The following is a 23,993-nucleotide window of genomic DNA, read 5'->3' as shown; positions in this document are numbered from 1 at the left end:
ATAAAAAAAATTTAAAAATTATTTTTAAAGAAATAAATCACGACAAAAAGAATATACGTATATTATTACTTTGTGTGTTTTTCGGAAGTAAGGGAGAATTAAAACATGGGACAAGATTATTTGCAAATATAAGTATTGAAAAGAATGGGAAAAAAAAAAAGTGTATATATGTCATAGCTATCAAAATAATACAAAAAAATGACTCTTACACTTATATTTTGGTACCAAAGTAAAAGTTAAAATCCAAAATAACAAAAAAGAAAAATCAATGAGTATTTTGAGATATTATGAATTAAGTAAATCTAGAAAACTCTGAGAAATTGGGACAAAGAGAATTAAATGAGTAACAAAGTGGTGTAAGATGTAGAAATAACGATGACTATAATCATCATCATCATTGATGTATCAACTAGTAGTCCAATTATTATAATAATAAAAAAAATTATAATATAAGATATATTCAAATATTTTATGCAATTTGAAATTAAAGATATGTATGGTATGAATACATGCAAAAATACGTCCAATAAATAAAAATTGGCGTTATTTACTGGCAAAAACATGCAATTTGTTGTTTGTTTATACCACCAAAAAAGGGTGTTGGCCAAATTAAGACCACACATTATATAAGAAGAGCTCGATTGCACAATCCTCAACAATAATACCGCAATGTTAAATGTTTCTGTATACTCAAGGCTCAACCTTCACTTCATCCCCTGGAATCCAAACAACTCAGTGACAGGAAGTGGTCCAATTATGTATATGTATATATATCAATATACACACGCATCTCAAATATATATACATGTAAGAAAAATCTTATAAAAATAAATAATTACGGAAAATATAATAATTATAATAAAAACCTAGATCCTTTTTAGTAAGTTCTTTACTATGTACTAGGGTGGTTAACCGGTTGAACCAAACCAAACAGTCATGGACCAGATCGATAAATTTGATAAAACTACACCAGAGACCGGACCAGATATATGCGTGGATTGAATCTGGATTGGACCACTAAAACTGGCCTAAATTTGGACAAACTTTGGCCAATTTTAGAAATTTTTCTATACTTTTTTTTCCCCAATAATAATATGGATAGATACAATCATATAAAAGAGAAATGAAATTAACTGTTCAGCACCTTATTTGAAAGCTAAATACAAAGTAAAACAGTTACATAATATGGAAAAAAAATTCAATATATTTTAATAAAAAATTCAAAAAATTTACACAAGGTTTTACTAAAAAAAATTGGTCTGGCTCAAAACCATTTCCATGGAGTTTTGAACTGGACATGACATAGGAAATTATATTTTTCAACCTAAAGATCGAGCCAATTGTCTTTAATTCGGTCTGTGAGTTCCCACCAACTAAAGGAATACATATCAGCAACAACGAGGCTGAATATTTGAAGTGGGATTAGTTACAGCAAACTGAAAGGTAAATCTCTCAGTTGTCAAAAAGAGCACATGTTTTAATTGAATATTAACACACAACATAGTTTCCTCCTAATACCTGTAAAGAGTAGTTCTACACCTCTGTGATAGTTAACTATACCCTAAATACAATGATCACCTGGGAAAAGAATGCCTAGTGTACATTACAACAAATTTTAGGACTTCAAGGGCTTATTCCTTCTGTAAATATACTCAACCTTGAGATTTATATCGATTCCAATTGCATTTCGAGTAACAGGAACAAAGCCGTGCTTGAAATGAAAAGGTTAATAGAACATATGAAGTGCAAGAGAACACTTATCTATCATCATCCTCCTCTGGTGGAAGCGTTGGACTCTTAGAACACATGTTAGTATCATGAAGTTCCTTTAGTCTTGCGGGCGGATTGCATAAGCCTGTTCAGCAAATCCCAACTTTTATCATTAGTATTTTAAAAGAGCACTAATACAAAAGTGCTATTCGAGACAGATCAGCATCATTCATGAGCTCAAAAGTAGTACTTCAGGAAAATTAAATACAAAAGTATATGGGATGATTAGTAGAGAATCCTACTATTATTATTATTATTACTCATTTACTTATTTTCAGGAAAAGTTCGTCAGTGTCAAAGAAAATGTACGATCTGTTTCCTCTTTTCTCACTCTTCACGCATGCAAAATGCCCCAATCCCAAAAGCTAACGTCTTAATGGAACTACAATGTGCAACACGTTCGAAGTTGGACTCATAATAATATCCACTAAAGCACAAAATAGATGTGCATAGCTTGAATAATCAGCAGTAAAATCTAAAGAAAAGGTTTATCTTCAGGGGAAAAAAAGGTTAGGCTTCAAGCAAGTAACAGATATACAATCAGTTCTTTTCCGTTGCCAATGCTTCAAAATGCTAAAATTCATTTTGGGACCAAGGCTTTGTTGTTGATGATGATGAATCCCATGCCACAACTTACTGAAGAAAACAAGGTTTTGGTACGAGATACTTCAACAATGATATTACGCAGTACCACAAGTATTAACTCATTAACTGAGTATCTGAGTACTTCCTTTACAACATGAAATCCTACAAACTAATCTCAGACAGTTTCCTACTTTCCAGAAACCTGCTGACATGACAAATATATCTCTACAGGCTTCCTGATGGATTTCAATAGCACTTTTCAGGGAGGGAGTTAGAAAACTACAGTACCTACAGGGTTCACTGCCATAAAAGATCAATCAACATGAAAACAAAGCATCTGCATCACTGAAAAAGGTGTCTTAATCGTAATTTCAATCGTTTGTGAGTCTCTTTAGAAGATAGAATCTAGCAAAAAAAAAGACTTGACAATTCGGAACAAAACCATGAAATTTTCAAAAAGGGACAATTCTTCACTTGGACTTGTATCCGTGTGAAACAAGAAAATGCTGATAAAAGCCAGCTTTTCAAAGAACCTCTTCATAGAAATAAGCATATATAGCCTGGTAATTAATTGCAGAGTTTCTACCGCACAGCCCATATCCACACTAGAACCCAAGAAGAAAGCAACAAAGAAAAGGACTTTAATTATATGCTAAAAGGTTTGAGGAGATTCAGCTTAGAATTCAAAACTATCTGTTACTCCTTTTGAAACAGTTGACCATTTCTCAACTATTTCCTCTTACCCTGGCATCTCTTGTTTGGACTTTGGATCAAATTAAACAAGTCATTGGTAAGTAACTATGGCCTTGTATCTTTATAAGTTCACACAATGAGTTTCTCCATTAATGTAGGTTGAGGTAAAAAAAAGATAGTAGTATATGTCCAAACAACTGTGCTGTGGCAAGAAAAGGAAGTATGCTGTCAAAAATATAGATCCAAATTGGCAAGAGCAAAGCTTTATGGCTTCAAAGATGTCAGAGGTTCAAACCTGTAAGCCTCTAAACGATAGGGCAAGGCAGCATATACCTGACCTCCTTAGAACCCTCGTTCGCACTAGCATCAAACATTTGCGCTAAGTGAAATTCAAGAAACACGGAGATTAACACTGTGTTTGGATAAATAAAGGGGAAGGAAAAGAAGGGGAGGGAGGAGAAGAGGAGGGAAGGGGAAGGAAGAATGGTGAGTTTTCCTTCCAAATCTCTCCCTTGTTGGAGGGATAAATTTCTTGCAATTTAATCCCTCCATTTCTCTCCCCTCCAATTCCCTTCCTTCCTCATTTGTTATCCGAATGAAAGATATTTCATCTCTCCATTTCCCTTTCCTTCCTTTCCCTCCATTTCCTTCAATCCAAACACACCGTAAGAGAAGAAGATGTTCAACGATAATTTTCTGGAAATCAGCAACAATAGACGATAGTTAACCATTCTAGTGGCTCGTTCTCTCCCAAAACATCTAACAAATTAATAGAAAATCTCATCAATATGCAACATGATTTTCTCTCTAATATGTTCTATTTACAGAGCTTCTACCCTAACTAACTATATTTTTCCTCAAGCCACTGATAGTAAAATCATTATGCCACTACCTAAATTGCCCATCTCCTTAGATCGATGCTTAGCAACTTGAAATCCATGTGTTCAAAGCTAGTCAACTTCTCAATGATGAGGCTAGATATTAACAGGTAGGGTAAGAATGTCAGCCATTATTTTAGTAAATTTACAATCAGATAAAGCCACAAGGAAGCAATCAGTTACTGATGGGACATACTGGTTTGTCTATTGTCTGTATAGTGCTGCAAGTCTCTTATGCACAACCAAAAGTTCATGGCTTCAGCCTAGTCTTTAAGCTTCCTAAAGGACATTTTTTGCTTCCAAATCTTTAATTCCTAAATGATGTTAAAAGTATCGAAGCATTAAGTAACCAGCACATAGTACCCACACCATAACAGCATCTTGCAAATTTTGTAAATAGCTCTACTGCCTAGAGGCTAAAAAGCAGGAAGTAATGGGCTATCACAAAGAGAAATCAATCAATTAATAATAACAGTTAAAGCATGATTTGATCGGACAGCAAGAAATAGAAGAGAGAAAGACGATACGCACCAGAACATTTTGGGATGTCCCACACACCAATCGATGTTGGCGTGCAATGAGGATCACACATAGCCCGATTATCTTCATGATGAACATTCATGGCAAGCATCCATGAGCCAATGGTTACATCTTCATTACTAAAAATTCTCAAACTGCACAGGAAAAGCATTTTATGAACAAAACAAGACTGAAAACAAAATGGCAAGGTGTTCAAAGTTTAGACTTGGTATAGCAAGTAACAAATAATGGCATGCCGCACAATTTAATAAAAAGGGAGTCTTAAAAGAACCATGCAATATAAAGGGACAAAATTAGTTAATCAATTCTCATTTTTTTGCATCAAAATCTTCACAACTAAGACTATAATCTTTAGAATATTAAATACTAGCTCTGAGAATGAAGCAATATACATATAGCTGCACAAGCTTACCACAAAAAAAACAAAAAAAAAAAAATAACTCAAAGTTTAATTCAGTATGATCAATGAAGAGGATTGGATCACAAAGTCCAAAAATAAGTCACTTGGGCAGCCCCTGAGTTTTATACAATATGATCAAAAAAAGGGGACCAGGTCACCAAGTCCTGAATAAAATCATCCTCATATTACTCCCCTTACCCTTAGTGCCCACCAACATACTTCGATTAGCCAATTTTTATTATCGTCTTTGGAGTTTTTTAGAACAACCTAAGAATTGAACCTAATCTCAAACTACAACCTTCAATACAAACCTCATAACATTACTTTTTTTTTTTTTTTAAACTTCACTTGGTCTTCTTGAAATGCATCTTTCTTCCAAACCTTTTTGCATATTCTTTTCATGTTCAACTTTCAAAACCTTACTTGAACCAATTTACACATCGTTCTTGCTCATATCCAACACTCTCAAAACTCAAACCTCACAAGCCAATGCTTCACTAACTACAAGGGTCGGTAGAACATAGGCCGATAGGTTTGTAACATGGTTAAGTCAAGAAAGGGAAATAAGGCTCAAATTGGTTAGCAAGTAAGTTGATGCAAAATTGAAAACCAAATTTGTAACGAAACACAAAGAAAACAAAGAAAAATGAGAAGAAGTGCCCTGTTCCTCCTCTAGTGTAGTTTGATCACGATCTTCGGAGCTAGAGGCCAACACAAAGATTAAGATATGCATAGTTAAGGATCCTAAATGCCGCTCACAAGAATGATGAAGGCTAGAACAAATGAAGCTCACAAGGGATAGGAAATAAGCAAATACCAACTAAAGGGATTCACATCCATTGTGGAGAGCAACCCCATCTTACCACTTTCTCGTGAACTAGGGGTTCAAATGTCCTCAAAAGTTCTAAACCGTGCTACCTTAGCTTAAAATGTGTCTAACTCAACCCTAAGCATTCTCAAACCGTGTAAACCCTCATCAACTAGGAAGATAAGCATTCAAAGACACATCATCATGAAAGGCACACCAATCCAACTGAATGAGCAAATTCCAAATCAAAATCATTTCAACTTGTCATAGTCTTGTTTGTCACACAAAAGGGAAAACAACACAAAAGAAAGAGGAAGAAAATTAAAAGGTTCACAAACGAGGCATATAATCCAAGCAAATCTCAATCGTAATACAAGTGATCGTTGATAACAACATCAACGATCCCAGGTTCCTTAGAACCAAATTCAAGCAACCTCGAACCATTCAACTTCTTCCTAAGCTTAAACCTAAACTAAGCACCCAAAGAAAAAGGATAAAAAAAAAAGGAAAAGGAAAGAACTCACCCAAATGTCTCTTAAAGAAAAATAAAGCAACCAAACCATTTACCAAAGCGCCAAAGCTCCAAATGTTGCTTCCACCGTTCTTCAAAGCTACAAAAGAGAGAGAAAGAAAAAGCAAAAACAAACACTAAACAAAGAAAAAGGGTTAGCAAAACGGGAAAGAAAAAGTAAAAGCTAACAAATTTGGCCCATGGACATAACCAACTACCTAAATCATAATCAAAGACATCATCATCATCAAAGACACTAACAAACAACAAGAAGCTAAAACAATCCAAAAGCTAACTAACCCGACGCATAACAACAATACCCAACATAAGCTTCTCAAACGTTCCCACGAGTCCTTGGTGCCTTCCCCCACACTTACTCAAAACTACTACCTTTTGATTCAAACACCCCCCCCCCACACTAGATAAGAGCATCGTCCTCGATGCTTCACATGCAAATAAAAACATTAGGAAGGCACCAAAAGGGGGGGAACATGCATACCAAGGGGGGAACTAGTGGCCACTAGGGTCGGCACCATCATCATCCTTAGGGGGGCCATAGGGGTCCCACCCTCCGGTGTAATCGGGAGGCCACCCATAGTGACCTTTGAAAAAGCCAAGTTGGGAGGGGGTTAACTGGTCAAAAGGCTCGGGTTGCATACAAAGAGCGGGGTGAACGTAGGGGTAGTTTGGGTCACCCCTATAGTCACTTCCCACCCGAGACCCGGTAGTCATAGTGACCGGACTCGCAAGGAAACTAACGCCTAGGCTCGTCGGGGTTCTCGATACCCGACTAATAGGGGTACGTAGGGAGGTTGTCACCACCCCATGAAGCCACGGGCCCTTGTTGGGCCGGTGCATAAGGGTAGTTAACCGGAGGAGTGACCTCCCCCCTACATACACTCGCATCGTAAAGGGCGTTAGTTTGAAAAGCATTATGTTGGTGAGAGGCAAACATACCTTGCATGCAAAGTTGCATGTTCTCCATTTGGGCTCTCATCCTTGCCATATCTTGTTGAAAATCGGGTTGTTGTTGTTGTGTTCTTCCATGTTGTTGTTGTTGGAAGTGTGTTTCTCAAAGGAGGCGAGAAACTCCAAGGTAGGCTCTCGATATGTGTTGTAGGTCTTGGAGACAAAGGTGCTCAGTCCTAGATTGTTGAAAAAGAACCAACAATCTTCATCAATGCCTAGTTTGGTTGTTGTGGGTTGATGGTAGTGTTTAGTAGGAAGGAATTTTCTTGATTGAAGGGCGTCAAATTTGTTTTTGTGGTTTCTATTTGAGAATTTGGTTGGAGGCAAAGGTGGTGGTGGTTCAACATTTTGAGGAGTTTGGGAGGATGAAGCTCGTGGCTCCTTTCCACTCTTCCTCTACTTAGAACTTGTTCCAACCTTTATCTTTACTTCTCAACAAACAACACTTACAACTCCTCAATCCAATTCAACAAATCCACCCACAAATTATACAAAGCAACCACAACATGGAAGAAGAAGACGACGATAACAACAACAACAACAACAACCCGATTTTCAACAAGATATGGAAAGGATGAGAGCTCAAATGGAGAACATGCAACTTTGCATGCAAGGTATGTTTGCCTCTCACCAACATAATGCTTTTCAAACTAACGCCCTTTACGATGCGAGTGTACGTAGGGGGGAGGTCACTCCTCCGGTTAACTACCCTTATGCACCGGCCCAACAAGGGCCCGTGGCTTCATGGGGTGGTGACAACCTCCCTACGTACCCCTATTGGTCGGGTGTCGAGAACCTCGATGAGTCTAGGCGTGAGTTTCCTGACGAGTCCGGTCACTATGACTACCGGGTCTCGGGTGGGATTGACTATAGGGGTGACCCAAACTACCCCTACGTTCACCTCGATCACCCCGCTCTTTGTATGCAACCCGAGCCTTTTGACCAGTTAACTCCCTCCCAACTTGACCTTTTCAAAGGTCACTATGAGTGGCCCCCCGGTTACACCGGAGGGTGGGAGCCCTATGGCCCCCCAAAGGATGATGATGGTGCCGGCCCTAGTGGCCACTAGTAAACCCCCTTGGTATGCATGTCCCCCCCCCCTTTTGGTCCCTCCCTTATGTTTTTATTTGCATGTGAAGCATCGAGGACGATGCTCTTATCTAGTGTGGGGGGTGTTTGAATCAAAAGGGAGAAGTTTTTTAGTAAGTGTGGGGGAAGGCACCAAGGACTCGTGGGAACGTTTGAGAAGCTTATATTGGATATTGTTATTATGCGTCGGGTTGGTTAGCTTTTAGATTGTTTTAGCTTCTTGTTGTTTGTTAGTGTCTTTGATGATGATGAGATGATGATGATGATGTCTTTGATTATGATGTAGGTAGTTGGTTATGTCCATGGGCCAAGTTTGTTAGCTTTTTGTTTTTCTTTCCCGTTTTGCTAACCCTTTTTCTTTGTTTAGTGTTTTTTTGCTTTTTCTTTCTCTCTCTTTTGTAGCTTTGAAGAACGATGGAAGCGGCGTTTTGGTAAATGGTTTGGTTGCTTTATTTTTCTTTAAGAGACATTTGGGTGACATCTTTCCTTTTCCCTTTTTTTTAACCTTTTTCTTTGGGTGCTTAGTTTAGGCTTAAGCTTAGGAAGAAGTTGAATGGTTCGAGGTTGCTTGAATTTGGTTCTAAGGAACCTGATATCGTTGATGTTGTTATCAACGATCACTTGTATGACGATTGGGATTTACTTGGATTATATGCCTCATTTGTGAACCTTTTAATTTTCTTCCTCTTTCTTTTGTGTTGCTTTCCCTTTTGTGTGACAAACATGATTATGACAAGTTGAAATGATTTTGATTTGGAATTTGCTCATTCATTTGGATTGGTGTGCCTCTCATGATGATGTGTCTTTGAATGCTTATCTTCCTAGTTGATGAGGGTTTACACGGTTTGAGAATGCTTAGGGTTGAGTTAGACAAATTTTAAGCTAAGGTAGCACGGTTTAGAACTTTTGAGGACATTTGAACCCCTAGTTCACGGGAAAGTGGTAAGATGGGGTAGCTCTCTATAGTGGATAGGAATCCCTTTAGTTGGTATTTGCTTATTTCCTATCCCTTGTAAGCTTCATTTGTTCTAGCCTTTATCATTCTTATGAGCGACATTTAGGATCCTTAACTATACATATCTTAATCTTTGTGTTGGCCTCTAGCTCCGAAGATCGCGACCAAACTACTCTAGAGGAGGAAAAGGGCACTTCTCATTTTTCTTTGTTTTCTTTGTGTTTTGTTACAAATCTGGTTTTCAATTATGCATCAACTTACTTGCTAACCAATTTGAGCTTTATTTCTCTTTCTTGACTTAACCATGTTACAAACCTATCAGCCTATGTTCTACCGACCCTTGTAGTTAGTGAAGCATTGGCCTGTGAGGTTTGAGTTTTGAGAGTTTTGGATATGAGCAAGAAAGATGTGTAAATTGGTTCAAGCAAGGTTTTGAAAGTTAACATGAAAAGAATAAGCAAAAAGGTTTGGAAGAAATATGAATTTCAAGAAGACCAAATGAAGTTTCAAAAAAAAAAAAAAAAAAAAAAAAGTAATGTTATGAGGTTTGTGTTGAAGGTTGTAGTTTGAGATTAGGTTTAATTCTTAGGTTGTTCTTGAGAGATGGCCACTCTTTTGCTTCACTTAGGAATTGCCACCAAAATTTTCAAATTGATTCCCAACTTTAACCCCTAGCCATGATATTACAACCCTAGTTAAGACCCTTGGACTTTAGAGGAGCGAGGTCAAAGACCGATGGAGGGAGATAGATTTCAACCCTATGGAAAGAGTATGCATAGTTGAGATGTCGAGATGACCTTATGATTCCGCATAAAATTTCTTTTTCCGGTTCCCTTGAGGAATCATGAGGAGCTAACTTAGGGATGATTTGAAGCTAGTGGAGAGAACGTGGACCATCTTGGTTGGGGCTGGGGCGGAAAATGAAATCATTAGTTCTCTATGCTTAGCTTAAGTTTGTCTCTTTCAACCATGAGCATCTTAGAACGTGTTTTCCCTCTTTAAATTGAGAAAGGTAAGTATTCTTTAATGCATGTCTCTACGTTTGAGTCCAAATGGAGCATTTCCTACTTTGAGACTTGATTGGTTTTCATAAACCTTGTCATGTTATGTTTGTTGTGTTTGTCTCTTTGTTTTAGTTTTCCTTGCTTGAGGACAAGCAAGAGCCAAGTGTGGGGGATTTTGATGAGTGGCATTTATGCCACTATTTTATCCTTTTTCTCTAAGGATTCTCCCCTCATTTGCACTTGTTTGAGCCTTTTCTAAGCATTCTACCTTAGTTTTGCTTTCTTTTATCCTTTCTCGTGTTTCCTTTCCTTTCTCCCCCTTTTCTTTGGTTTTCTTAGTGTTTCTTCGTTGTTTTGTAGGTTGTTGGCCCTTTTGGATGAACCTATGGATGCATGTCGAGCTATGGAAGGGAAATGAGATGCTTAAGGAAGGTGTAATGGCCATGCAGGAGCCGCGGGCGCGGAGTCAAGGGTCGCGGGCGCGGAGCTTTATGTTGAAGATTTACTTGACTTTCGGTAGATGTCGTGCCGCGCCCTGGAAGAGGTCTCTCCTCCTTGACCCGCGGGCGTGGCACCTGGAGCCGCGGGCGCGGCATATCGAGGATTCCTTTTTACCCTGATTCCATACCGCGGCCTCTTCTACTGATGTCGCGGGCGCGGGATGCTGGGTTAAGCAGCTCCTTACCCAGATTGGAGATGGCGCGGCTGCTTGCTAGAGAACTCTCCTTGGTGTTTTATTTCCGTCTTTTGTGATGCATATAAATAGCCCCCTTATTCAAGTTTGTAATCATCTTTTATTACTCAAGTTTCCTTTATTGTATTCAACTTTGATCAAGTTTAATCTTCAATCAAGCAACACTTCAAGCTTTCATCTTTCATTAATCCTCTCTTTAGTAATCTCTAATCCTTTCTTTTAGCTTTATTTATTTGCCTTTTTGTTGCTCATTTTCATTAATCTTATTAGTTCATATAGTTATTATTGTTTTCATTGTTCTTAATCATGTTTTGTTTTGTGTTTCTTGAGTTTATTTCTAGTTTTGATATTATGTTTAATCCTCCTTTCTCTAGGCTAATTTCTTAGCTAGGGGAAGGGGGTGGAAAATATGTGTTGATATTGGATGAAAGATGATAATTGGATTGAACTCATGCCATAAATTGATGAAAGACATGATTTTTGATAGCTTGAGATTATTATGGCACTTTATTTGATTTTCTCTAGTTTAAATGCATGAAAGTGATTTGAACTAGATTAAGATCATCTCTATTCTAACGATTGCATGAGAATGAGTTGTTAAAGTAGAGTTTTATGGATTGTGCTTCTTTATTCTCTTGATTTGATTGTAACTAATAGGATGCATAAGAATGATCCAAATTAGTAAAGACCTATTTCATTGATTTGCCTAGACTATTGCATGAGAATGAATTGTTTAGGTAGAACCTTGTATTCTTTGGCATGTTCATCTTGATAACCATCGTTGTTCTCCTCTCTCTAATCATGTTTGATACCCCCGTACCCCTAGCGTCATTCTTTTTTTATTTAATCATCTTTATCTTTGCTTGTTTATAGTTTTAGTGCTTTTTATCCAAAAACCAACAAAAACATTCCCCTTTTTACTCTTGCATTAGTGATATTGATGTTGGACGAGTGAGCTTCCTTAGTGGTTCGACCCTTTACATGCCCCTATACTTATATTATGGTAGTTTAGGAATATAAATGATTAATTTGATTAGGGTAGTAGTTTCACGACCTATCTAGCCCCTATCAAATTTTGGTTGCCGGATCGGACACATGGACATGTGTCCGTGTCCGACACCCGTTAACGAGTCCATGTAACATAGCCTAGAAGTTGTCGTTGCCCATTCACCCTTTCAAAATTTCCTTAATTCTGTATAGAGGAAGGATAATAAGGAAATAGGGAAATTCTTCAATTATTATCCGAGATTTAGTCCAGGACTCGGACAAATGAGGACAAGAATCAGTGTTCAACCTTGGATGAAGAGCCATGGTTACCTTTCGCTACTTCTCATCCCAATAAGACACTCCTAACAAGATTGGCACATCGAGACTTTCATTGGGAGGTTGCTCGTTGAACACCCTTATGTAAGCTTCACAGCTAGGACACTTTGAGCAAAGCACTGGTTTGCTTGTTTTAGGCAAATGAGTCATTTGATGGTCGTTTATTATGTAGGCATTAAGATCCAAATCAATCAGATGTAACCTAACTAAGGGTCTAAGGCAAAGATTGTCCCTTCTACAAAAAATTAAGTCCACAACCAGGTATTGCTGCGACAAAAATATTGCAGTATAAGAGTGGGTAAAATAAGTCATGTCTAAACAGATAAAGCCAAGGCACAGATTGTCACTCTAACCAGGTGGTGTATATATATTTTATTATCTGACGAGAGCAAAAACCTAGGACAATCAGTGAGATGCTGGTCAGCATTAAAATTGAGTAACTGCAAGCCTTCAAAACCTCATGACCAATGGAAAGAAGAACTTCTCATTATACTCCAACCCAATAGTCGGATAAATGAGACGAACATGGTTTTAATTAGGGAGAGACAAAACCCTAAGAATGAGATTCATTATCTGAAGATCCTAACTTAGACATGGATGAGAAATTGTGGGGCCAAGTAGGGCAGAGATGGCTTTATTCATCTTGTGTTATCGAAGTGAGATGAGGTTTTTGAGTTGTATCTAAGGACACCTTCAGTACTCTTGCAGACATATTCTGGTTTTTTTTTAAAAAAAAAAAGGAAAATAAACTTGTTCAGATAAACTGGTGCAAAAAAAGAAACATATGGGCAAATTTTGTAAAACATAACACTATGTTGGACAGAAAGAAATGGAGGGAAAGGAAGAGAAGAGAAAAGGAAGGATGCATCATCCTTTGTTTGGATATCTAATGCAAGCAGAGGACGGGAAGGAACTGGAAGTTTTAATAAACCAAACCCTCCATTGTTGGAGAGATTTGAAAGGAAAATCAAAATTAACTTTTTTCCTCCCCTCAACCTCTTTTTCCTTCCCCTCCTTTTCCCTTCACTAATGTCATCCAAACATAGTGTAAGTGAAAAACTCAACACAAGAATTAGTGGCTTTGGGGAAAGCACCTTGATGGTACTTAGTTACTCTCCATTTCAAATTTTCTTTATGCCTCTCACTGTATTCTTTCTCTATTGTCACAATACGTATAACATTATAGATACTGCTCATACCTAGAGTCCAGTCCATAACATAAATTATCGATATTCAGTCTTTCACCATTAAAATTACAAGCTAAATCTCAAAAGCCTCTTAAGAATTTCTGTACCATTTATCCAATGTTCAACAACTCGATCATACCTAAGTACCAACTATTCATGTTCACAACTAGCCATTTGCAATGTGAGGGATCTTTGCATTGCTTCATGTAAACCATGAGTATACATGCCAAATATGGTTAAAGAGGGGGAAATTAAATCAAAGCCACCGAGAAGTATTTTCCCAATCAGGCAAACCAATACGCAACATCATTCAGCAAGTGAAAAATAGAAGATTGAGTGACTCTTAAAATTTAAAAGGATGCAAGGTAAAAAGCGAGAAGGGGAGCCACACCTGTTGTTCTTGGCAGAAGCCAATGAAGAAACTACCTCAGCGGATAGAATATACAAAGGAGCATAAGCATGCAAAAAGTATTCATTTCCAATAAGGTGTCCTTGACTTTCATACCTAAAAATCAAATTCAAGATACACAAAAGAAGCAGTTTATGAATTTCAAGTCTAATCTAACATTTAATGACATGATAGAACGTGATTTTCTCTTACCATTTCATTTTAGGGTCAGTGATGACAGGTCCTTTCTTCATGCAGCCAATATAAGTTCTAGTTTCAGTTCTCTCCTTGGCTAAAAGTGTGGCAAGCCTGTCTGACAAAGTCAAGATGGAGAGTTATATTGTACACAGTCTGTAAGAAGTATGTTACTTAGATGGAATTCCAAGTCGAGTCCATAAAAGATCTAGAGTAGATTAGACTCTAAAATTTGAGGACTTCATTTTGACTCAATTTTTGAGAATTTTGGACTAGTATAGATTCAAGTCATTCAACCCTTCAGTCCAAATTTTTAAATCAATAATTAAACAATTAAGTACATATGTCAATTTCATTATATCTCGAATTGGAACGATATTAGCTGAAATGAAGTTGTGCGAACATTGATAGTTTTATTTTTAGTATTAAAATGGAAGTGCAAAACTGCAAAGGATATTATTACCTTTTCGGACTTAGCGTCTCTGTAAATTACAAATGTACAAAATTACATACCTGGACGTAAATATATGTCATCACCGGCTTTGACATAATAATCAGCTTCAAAAAGTTCAAATGCTGCTATGAAAAATGCCAGGCTGCAAAGGAAGAGAATTAGACACAATGAAATAGGAGTTGAGGTGTTGCTTGGGTTAAAGATATTGTCAAACCACATAGCCTACGACTTACGTTTTGTGTGGAGGGCTAGCATGATCTTCATCAACATCTATACGCAAAAAATCTTTATACTTATCCACCTCTTGGTTGAGGGCAGCCATCTTTTTAGCATCTTTTGACCGTCCAATCACAAATCTGAAGGCTAAACCAGTAGAATGCTCCAACCTATAGAAGGAAAAGTCAACAGTGAACATAACACACAGGAGTACACAATATGAATTTCGAGGTGAAGAGTTTAGCATCTCAAACAATCCCTGGACTTGCACCAGGTCATCTCAAAGAAAGAGAAAAAAAACAGTAGGGTACCATGCATAAATCCAATCTCTTTCTAGAAAGTATTAGTCAGCAGGGAAATAGGGACAACAGGACGAAAACCTTGTGACAGTCCACACTCCACATAGCACTTTCTGGAATTCTGCTTCTGATTTGTCTACACATAATGCCGGTTATAAATTTTATCCCCTCAGTTTTCATCTTTCCTAGAGAGTTTATAAAACTAATTTTTTCTAGTCTTTTAAAATGATATTACCCTACTTTTTATTTCATTTCTTGAGCATACCCTTTCTGAACTATTTCAACCACAGCGTGACAATATTCTGCTTCAAACTTGTCTACATATATCTTTTATACTTTCAATATTGTTTCTAAGAAAAAATGAATTGTTTAGGTTGAAAGTTTCAAAGCATTCCTTAATTCTCCTCACCTAACTCTACTAACACATCCAGGCTATGTTTAGTTCTAATTGCATGACATAATTTATTTTGTCGGATCAAAACATAAGACCAGATCATATCCAAAGCATCAAAACATAATGATAATGGAGATATATAGGACCCTTAAAACCACCGAAACAAGATACTGACACTTTTATCCTACTAAAACCACCGAGTCAATACAGTGTTCATACAATCTCACACCTCCTCCTTTGGCTCCTTACGTGCTCTACACACGAGCATGTGGCAATGACTCAAAATTTCCCCCAGATGTAGGATAAATAGTTCCCTGATTGAAAAAGCCACTGCCAATATGAAATCACCTGCTTCTCTTATCCTCTCTTTACCCTTCTTAGGATCCCAAAAACAATAGTGAATAATGCAACAATGACCTCACCAAAAAATATATTCTAGGGATCTCATAATAATAGCTTAGTTTATAATAACACTCCATTACATGTAAAGTTACAGTGTACCAACGATTGTATGTCAACTAACTTAGTTGGTTAAAATATAGTGGGGAGAACACGATTAACCAAAACTTGAGATCGAATCATGTAATCAATGTTCCAAATGCATCATAAATCCCCTATGATCACACAATTTAGATGCATTATAAAAATATAAATCACACAAATTCCGCAACAAAATCAAACAAAACCCAACAAAAATCACGCAATCATAATTGCATTGAAATCGTATGTCAACTAGCTAAGTGTGGAAACCCAGTTAACCAAAACCCGAGATCGAATCCCGTAATCAATGTTCCAACGCAATGATGCATCATAATCCCCTATGATCACGCATTTTAGATGCATCATGAATCACACAAATTCCGCAACAAAATCTAACAATACCCATCAAAAAAATACGCAATTCTAATTGCATTAAAACATAAATCAGCTAAAAATAGTAAAAAATTATACTCCCTAACATAAATATTAAAAATGCGGCGAACCTTAAAAGACCTTCAGGATCAGAAGGAAACCAAGTACTCCTCAAACCCTCTCTTCGATCAAACGAATCAAACCCAGTCAAAATTCCAACAAACCCTAAAAACTTAGGACGATCAAGAGCATTCCCGCCATCACTGATCTTGGAAGATCGATGATTTTGAGCCGTCGATAAGTAATGCCCACGAAATGAATCCTGCACCCGACCACACCGGAAAATTGGCGGCGATTGAGAGCGAGTGAAAGTGAGGAGAGAGAAAATGGTGCCGGAGATTCCGACAAGAAGGCAAACAATGGAAAAGACGATAAAGGGTATTGGAGGGCGGGAAGAATGGGAAGAAGGGATGAAGGGCTTTTTGGTCTTTTCGGATTTGGAGTATGGTTGGTTGTCGGAAGTTGGTATGAGTGGGGATGAAGTTCGCGGCATTTTCGAGGGAGGAGAGAGAATTTGGGAGAGATCTGAGGGAAGAAGATGATGATCTGAGGAGAAGGGTGTCAATGGTGGTCTAGTTGTAGTCAAGTGTGTTCTTGCTGCTTTACTGTACACTCTGTAGTGTGTCGATACTGTCGATTGTAGTTTTGTCCAGTGTAAGAATATACAGTATACTCCCTCCGTATCAGTGTATATCGAATATATATAAAAGTTACTCTATTTTATTACTGTACTTGTTTTACTTTTTTTTTTTACGGCCGTATAACGTTTAAAGTAATAAGATTTATTGTCACGTGTTGCATGGGTCTAAAAACAGGAGAAATGATCTAATTTGTTATAAAGTACTCAAGTCCGTATCTGACCCAGGGCAACCGGGGCGACTAATTGTTATTACCTACACCTAGAGTTGTCAGTTTCTGACTCGAACCGTTAAAACCGACTGTTTCGAACGGATCCGAAAAGGAACTGAACCGTTAAAAACCTGTTTTTTGGAAATCGAAAACCGATCTGACCCAATTTTTTTAAACCCGAAACTGAACCGAACCGAATTTGTGCGAACCATTACTAACCCGACCCGTTGTCAAGCCAAACCGTTACAACCCAAAACTGAAAACAATCCGAACCGATTACGTCTGAACCCGATGGTAACCCGACCCATTCTAAACCGAAAACCGTTTAAACCCGGCGTAAACCTGAACCGGTCCAAACCGTAACCCGTTATGACCGAACCGTTTCCAACCCGTAACCCGTTGAGACCGAACTGTTTACGACCTATAACCCATTGAGACCGAACCGTTTACGACCAGTAACCCGTTATGACTGAGTCGTTTACAACCCGTAACCCAATATGTTTATGATCTGATCCGTTTCAACCACTACTCGATAAACCCAAACTTATTTATGACTTAACTTGATTATAACATAACTCGTTCCTACCCATTATCTGACTAACTTGACTCGATAATGATCCGACTCGGATTTAACCCAATATGATTTGGACTGAAACCCGCTTCAAATTTGGTAAACCCATTTTCAAACCGACCAAGTTCAATCTAAACCGATTATGACCTGAACCGATAATGACCGGACCCCCGATTTCACCCGATCTGTTTTGAACCGAAACCCATTTTCAAACCGACTCGGTTTAACCCAAACTGATTATGACCCGAACCGATTACAACCCGACCCGATTAAAACCTAAACTGTTTTGAACCGAAACCCACTTTAAACTGGCTACATCCGTTATCAAACCGATCCGGTTCAACCCAAACTGATTATGACCCGAACCAACTACAACCCTACCCGATTAGGACCCGATCCGAATAGAAACCACAATAACAAAAAAAAAACCAAACCAAACTGACCCGATGATTTTCAAAATCAACCCAAACCGACCCACTAATTATTTCAATCCGTTATAAATCGATCCGTTATAACCTGAAACTGATTCAACCCAAACCCAAACTGTTTACCCGAAATGAGACGCATAGATGATAGTAATCCTATTGTGTTGGTAAACAGTGGCGGACCCAATTAAGTGACATGGGGGGACAGCTGTCCCCCCATTTTTAAAAAAAAAAAAATTTAAAAAAAAGTGAAAAAAAAAAAAGCAAAACGCGACAGAACGAAGAACAGCACTCAGTCTACATTCTTCACTCCTCCAATTCGCCATTGCCTCCACTAGTCCACTGAGATCGACCGTCGAGGCGTGCGTCGCTGCTCCACCAACCAGGCAACCACCGCCCTGCGTGCGTCGCTGCTCCTCAGTTCCTCACCAGTCTGCCAGTCACCACAGCACCACTTCGGCAAATCGGCAGTTCGGAAGCCACTTCACTAGCTGCGTGCGCCGCCTGCGCGCTGCCTACGCCGGTACGCCCTCATCGTCTGACCTTCGAGCCTCGGCCGTCTTCGCTTCATCAAATCCATCAATGGTATGTCTTGCTAACCCTAATTCGAAATTCCCAATTTGAAATCCCCAATTGTTAACCCTAATTTCCAGTTTTTTGTTGAATCATTGTTAATTTTAATTGCAATCTTTGTTGAATTTTTATTTTAATTGCAATTTTAATCTTAGGTTTTATTAGTATGCAATGATGTGAATTGTGGAAATTGATATATATTTTTCAATTTAATTAGGAAATGTCAAATGATTCACCTAATTCAAACAAATCCAAGCCTACTAGAAAACAACCCGATCTTCGACAATTCATGTTTAAAAGAAAGAAATTCCATGAAAATGAGTCCAATAACTCCCCTTCATTAAGCTCCCCTCAAAGTCAAGAAGATGATTTGAAATGGGTGGTTCAAGTACTTGTAATGTACCATTGGAGGAAAATTTGGTATACGATGTTGAACTTCTTCCTCATGATCCGGGAAAAAGAATAAACATAATGGATTACCCCCCAAATGAACGAAATGCAGTTAGGAGGGGTTATATTCTTAAAAAAACCTTGCCAACCAAAAACACATGACTTTCCTCAAAGACAAGTGTTTGGTTTACGTCGCTTTAGTGTTCATTGGTTCAAGAAATGGGATTAGCTTGAGTGTAGTATTGAAAAAGATGCCGCATTTTGTTTTGTATGTTACTTGTTCAAGAATGAAGTTGATAGTTATTCGGGGGGTGATGTATGTTACTAAGTATTAACCAATTTGTGTGTTTGAGTTTTTTTTTTGTTTTTACTTTTTGTTAAGCATTTTGTCCCCCCGAAATGAAAATCCTGGATCCGCCAATGCTGATAAATATATATCTTTAGACTGCATTTCCATATGACAGTATTGCAGTGCCTGCAATGTGGTCTCCTGTGTTCGTATCCTGCCAAACGCCTCCTGGGGGACTGACCAGTATTAATATATATGTACTTTTTAACTTTTTAACATTGACCATTTTCCTTTGTTTATAATTTTTTTTTTTTTTTGAAGCACTTTGTTTATAATTTATTAAACAAGAATGTAAGGGTGTCTATACATATAATTTATAAAATTCACAATAAAACCTACAATGGACCACAATATTGAAAGTTAGGATAATTTTACAATAACCACTCTAAAATTATAGTCATAATAACTATTTTTAATCTATACCGTTTATTGTTAATATATTCAATCACAGTATAACCGTTCATAAAGTCATTATATTAAATATAACCGTTCATGAAGTCATGATATTTAATACAAGTATACCATAGAGTCAAACGTACCAATGGTTGAGATTGTTTATTGAATTTTGATGGTTATGATCCTTGAATGTTAAGAGGGGGAAAATTTAGGAGTAAGGGTCTTGAGGGTGGTTGCTTTTTAATACGGTGTTAATAAAGCAACACTCTTATTTGTAGATATTGCGAGTATTTGTTTTCAATATTTATAATGCATAATAAGATAAACACAAGCATAATCGTTATTTGATGGAAGAACATTATAATTAAATAAATAAGTAAATAATTTCATTTGTCAATGTATAATAATTTTGAGTATATCATCAATTTGTGTATATCAAATTTAATAAAGACTCCGTATGATATAATATAGCCATTATTTAAAATATATATATATATATATATATATATATATATATATATATATAGGAGTTGGATCATGTGAAAACAAGTGGTAAAGTAAAAACTGAAAACAGTTAATCTGGGCCGTACATCATATCTTATGGCTGAGATTTTTTCCCCTTATTTTCAGACATCTTTAATCTTTTAATTCACACGTTATTTTCTCTCTCCTCTCTGTTCTCTTTCCTACTTTCTCTCTCTTCAACCAAGTTCTCTGTTTTCTCTCTCTACTGTGTGTTTCTCTCTCTTCGTTCTCTCTCTAAACGCGGCGGAAGCATACTCTGAATTCTCCGTTGAAGCGGCTTAGGTATTTTTGGAGGTTCGATCTGATTATGTTTTTTTTTTTTTGGTTTTTGGTTTTTTAATCGTGTTTTTTAGGTTTGAACTTGATTTGATCTTCAATTGTTGTTTTCCTTCTGATTCTATGTGTAATTGTCGTGAATTATATGCAATTTTGTTGTATTGTAACTGAATTTTGATAATAAATTGCGAATTTAGGCTTTAATTTTTGCATTTTTGCTGTTTTTTTTTTTAATTTTTATATACTGGATTATTTAGCTATAGAATGTCAATTGTTTGATATTATTAGCAAATTGGTGGTGTCGGTGGTGGTGGTGGTCTAGGTTTGGGGGTTTTGGTGGTGTTGATGGTTGTGGTGGTGTTGGTGGTTTCGGTGATTTTCGGTGGGTTTTGGGTGGTTTCGCTTGGTTTGTGGGTGGATTCGGTATTTTTGGTGGGTGTCGGTGGTTGTGTTGGTCTAGATTTGGGGGTTTTGGTGGTGTCGGTGGTGGTGGTGGTCTGGGTTTGGGGTTTCGGTGGTGTCGGTGGTCTGGGTTTGGGGGTTTCGGTGGTGGTGGTGGTCTAGGTTTGGGGCTTAATCGTTCCCTCTAAATCGGCCGTAGGAAATTATGGGAAAAAGAGAGGTACCGCCATTAAGACGCAGAGCTTGAAACTTCATCTTTCAGTTTTCGTCTCAGCAATGAAGCAGAATGAAGATGTTGCTTCTACTACTTGCCTAATTCTGTAATTCCCCAAATTTTCAGAGAAGAAAGAAGGAAATTGAAAGTTGACACTGACAATATTCTGGGAAAGCCTTCAACATACAATGTATTCCATAAAACTTTGAACGAAGTATATGGAAAACTAATTTGCAGTAGTTAACTAGTTATAAATTTTGTAATTTTTTTTTTCTTTTTTTTGTGTGTGTGTGAAAGGTTATTGTAAAATCTCAAACATAAATTTAAAATCTGTGTTGGTTTTAAGCCTCTAGTTTTTGGCATGTTGAAAGCCTATTAGCTCAATTGGTCGAGCACCGTGTAATCACGGGATGTAGGTTCGAATCCTACATAGACTTTTTTAATACCCTTTATTTTTATATTTAGTGACCTCTGGGTAAATGGTGTCAAATTGATTTAATTACCCGAAGTTTATATATAGTTACCTTATTTTCGTATATAATGACCTTAGTATTATGGAAATGTTGTAAATTTTGTTTCAGTCACCTTATTTTTGTATATATCAATCTTGCTGGATTTTCAGCAATATTGCAAGCTATAATTAATATAGTTATTTTATCTTTGTATATAACGACCTATATGTAAATGTGGTCAAAATTGATATAGTTACCCTACTTTTGTATATAGTGACTTCTATGAATAGGATCAAAATTGGTATAGTTACCCTATTTTTGTATATAGTGACAAATGTTGTAAAAATTGATATAGTTACCCTATTTTTGTATACAGTTACGTTATTTTTATATATAGTGACTCTACGTTATTTTATTTTTTTTTAAACCGTTAGATCTTGTTAGTAACAATGGATGGTTGAGATTTTCTGTTTTTAATTTTCACCATAAGCCCTGTTTTCAGCGGAACCTCCCCGTATATATATATATATATATATATATATATATATATATATATATATATATATATATATATATATAAGTACAAGTTCATGAGCCGAAGTGGAATATGCCCAATATGGGTTTGATTTAAGTCTAAAATTGTTAGACGCTTTTAAACAACATATCATAATTAAACTTACAAGTATTAATTAATATATATTTTGATTTATTGAACTTACATTCTGATTACCTTCACTTATTTTTGCATCGGTTTCTATAATCTTAATTTTATTTCCCTTTATTAGTCTCACAATTATTTTTGCACATAATTACTCATTAAATTAGCACTTTGCTTTGTAAAGTAAAAAATGTAAATTGTGTTATGTTATTATCAAATTTCATCTTTAACATACTAGGATCAACAATTGGGCCCGAAAACTTAGCCCGTGAAATAAACACAATCATATACACAAATGTAAAAAGAAATTGTCATAATTAAATGGATAATTTGACTTTTGGTATCACTAAAAGACCCTACTTTAATTTTTGGTACCTGTTTAAATTTATTTTGCTACCTATCAAATTCTACAAGTATAGTTTTTGGTACCACCAAATGGATTACGTTAGGGTTCCGTTAGTGACTTTTTCTCGTTTTGCGTGTCGAAAAATATTTCGTTAAAGTTTTGGAGATCATTTTAGCCCTCGAAAATTGTTCGGGTAAGGTGCATGTCTCTTGGTACATGTACCTATCAAAAAATTCTACAAGTATAGTTTTTGGTACATGTCTCGATTTGCGTGTCCAATAATGTCGATTCTGACCTCCCAAAATGAGACATTTACATGACCCCCAAACTGAGCTAAATTTGAACCTTGAAGGACTAAAATGACCCCCCAAAATCTTAACGGAACAATTTTTCGACGCGCAAAACGAGAAAAAAAATTAACGAAAACCGCTAAGTGGTACCAAAAGCTATAATTTTAGAATTTAATAGGTAGTAAAATAAAAATAAATTTTGTATAGGTATCAAAAATGAAAGTGAAAATGCCTTCCAAAAAAAGGTATCAAAGATGACAGTAGGGTCTTTTGTGATACCAAATCTCAAAATGTATTTGAGGGGTTACTTATTGGTGCAATACCAAAAAAAAAAAAAAAAAAAAAAAAAACTTTTAATGTGCAAAAATATTCAAAAAAAAAAAAAAAAAGAGTTTCCTCAACCTTATTATAGGTTTCCTTTATTAGTCCCAAGCTAAATTTTACACGTTCAAATTCATTAATAATTACTTCTTTTTGATGTACAATGTGTCAATGTGTTATGTTATCCAATTTTATCTTTAAAATACTTAGATCGGTAAATGGGACCAAAAATAGGGCCCATAAGATACACACAATAAGCACAAGAATTTACTATTTAAGCTGGGCTATTAACATTGGCTTCTCGTTATACGGGTTAGCAATTTAAGTTTAATACAAGCCACCAAAAAAATATGGTAACACAATGGAATGTTAGTATGTTACGCTGGAGAAATGCAACTATTCAAGATGGCTTACTTATATTGCTTTCCCATTATACTTCCGAGTTAGAAATCTAAGTCTTATACGGGCTACCAACATTATTCGGCAAACACATTTTTGGTTTTCGAATCATCACTTTTTTCCCCTTATTAGATCCTCAATCATTAAAAAATATTCATAAATTTCTCATTTATATATTCCTATTTACAAAAACCAAAAGTAAATGTACCACAATATATGATCGCTAAATGTTTAATAACCGAGTAAGCATGAACTTACACGCGAAGTGCACCCTCACTAGTCTCCAATAAACA

General features: G+C 36.6%; 1 protein-coding gene across 1 annotated transcript; it reads right to left on the bottom strand.

The window, feature by feature from the left end:
* Positions 1-1,281: 1,281 nt before the first annotated feature.
* LOC110705442 (probable beta-1,3-galactosyltransferase 12) lies at positions 1,282-16,947 on the bottom strand. The gene is made up of 7 exons (XM_021883310.1): positions 16,336-16,947; positions 14,677-14,829; positions 14,503-14,585; positions 14,008-14,107; positions 13,798-13,911; positions 4,458-4,600; positions 1,282-1,855 (listed from the first exon to the last, which is right to left on the bottom strand). The coding sequence occupies exons 1-7, from the start codon at positions 16,755-16,757 to the stop codon at positions 1,758-1,760; spliced, it is 1,113 nt and encodes a 370-aa protein (XP_021739002.1). The 5' UTR covers positions 16,758-16,947; the 3' UTR covers positions 1,282-1,757.
* Positions 16,948-23,993: the final 7,046 nt, after the last annotated feature.

The sequence above is a fragment of the Chenopodium quinoa genome, unplaced genomic scaffold (genome assembly GCF_001683475.1).
Source record: "Chenopodium quinoa cultivar QQ74 unplaced genomic scaffold, ASM168347v1, whole genome shotgun sequence".
Classification (NCBI taxonomy): domain Eukaryota; kingdom Viridiplantae; phylum Streptophyta; class Magnoliopsida; order Caryophyllales; family Amaranthaceae; genus Chenopodium; species Chenopodium quinoa.
The sequence above is the reverse complement of the archived record's forward strand: the minus strand, read 5'-3'. Positions and strand labels throughout refer to the sequence as shown.

What these genes read in the sequence shown, in the direction of transcription:
- LOC110705442 (XM_021883310.1), bottom strand. Translation starts at nt 16,757, where the DNA reads ATGCCGCGAACTTCATCCCCACTCATACCAACTTCCGACAACCAACCA. An exon ending in GATCCTGAAGGTCTTTTAAG is followed by an intron (nt 14,830 to 16,335) that starts GTTCGCCGCATT and finishes TTCCTTCTATAG; the next exon opens with GTTGGAGCATTCTACTGGTT. An exon ending in GCTTCTGCCAAGAACAACAG is followed by an intron (nt 4,601 to 13,797) that starts GTGTGGCTCCCC and finishes TTTCCTGTGCAG; the next exon opens with TTTGAGAATTTTTAGTAATG.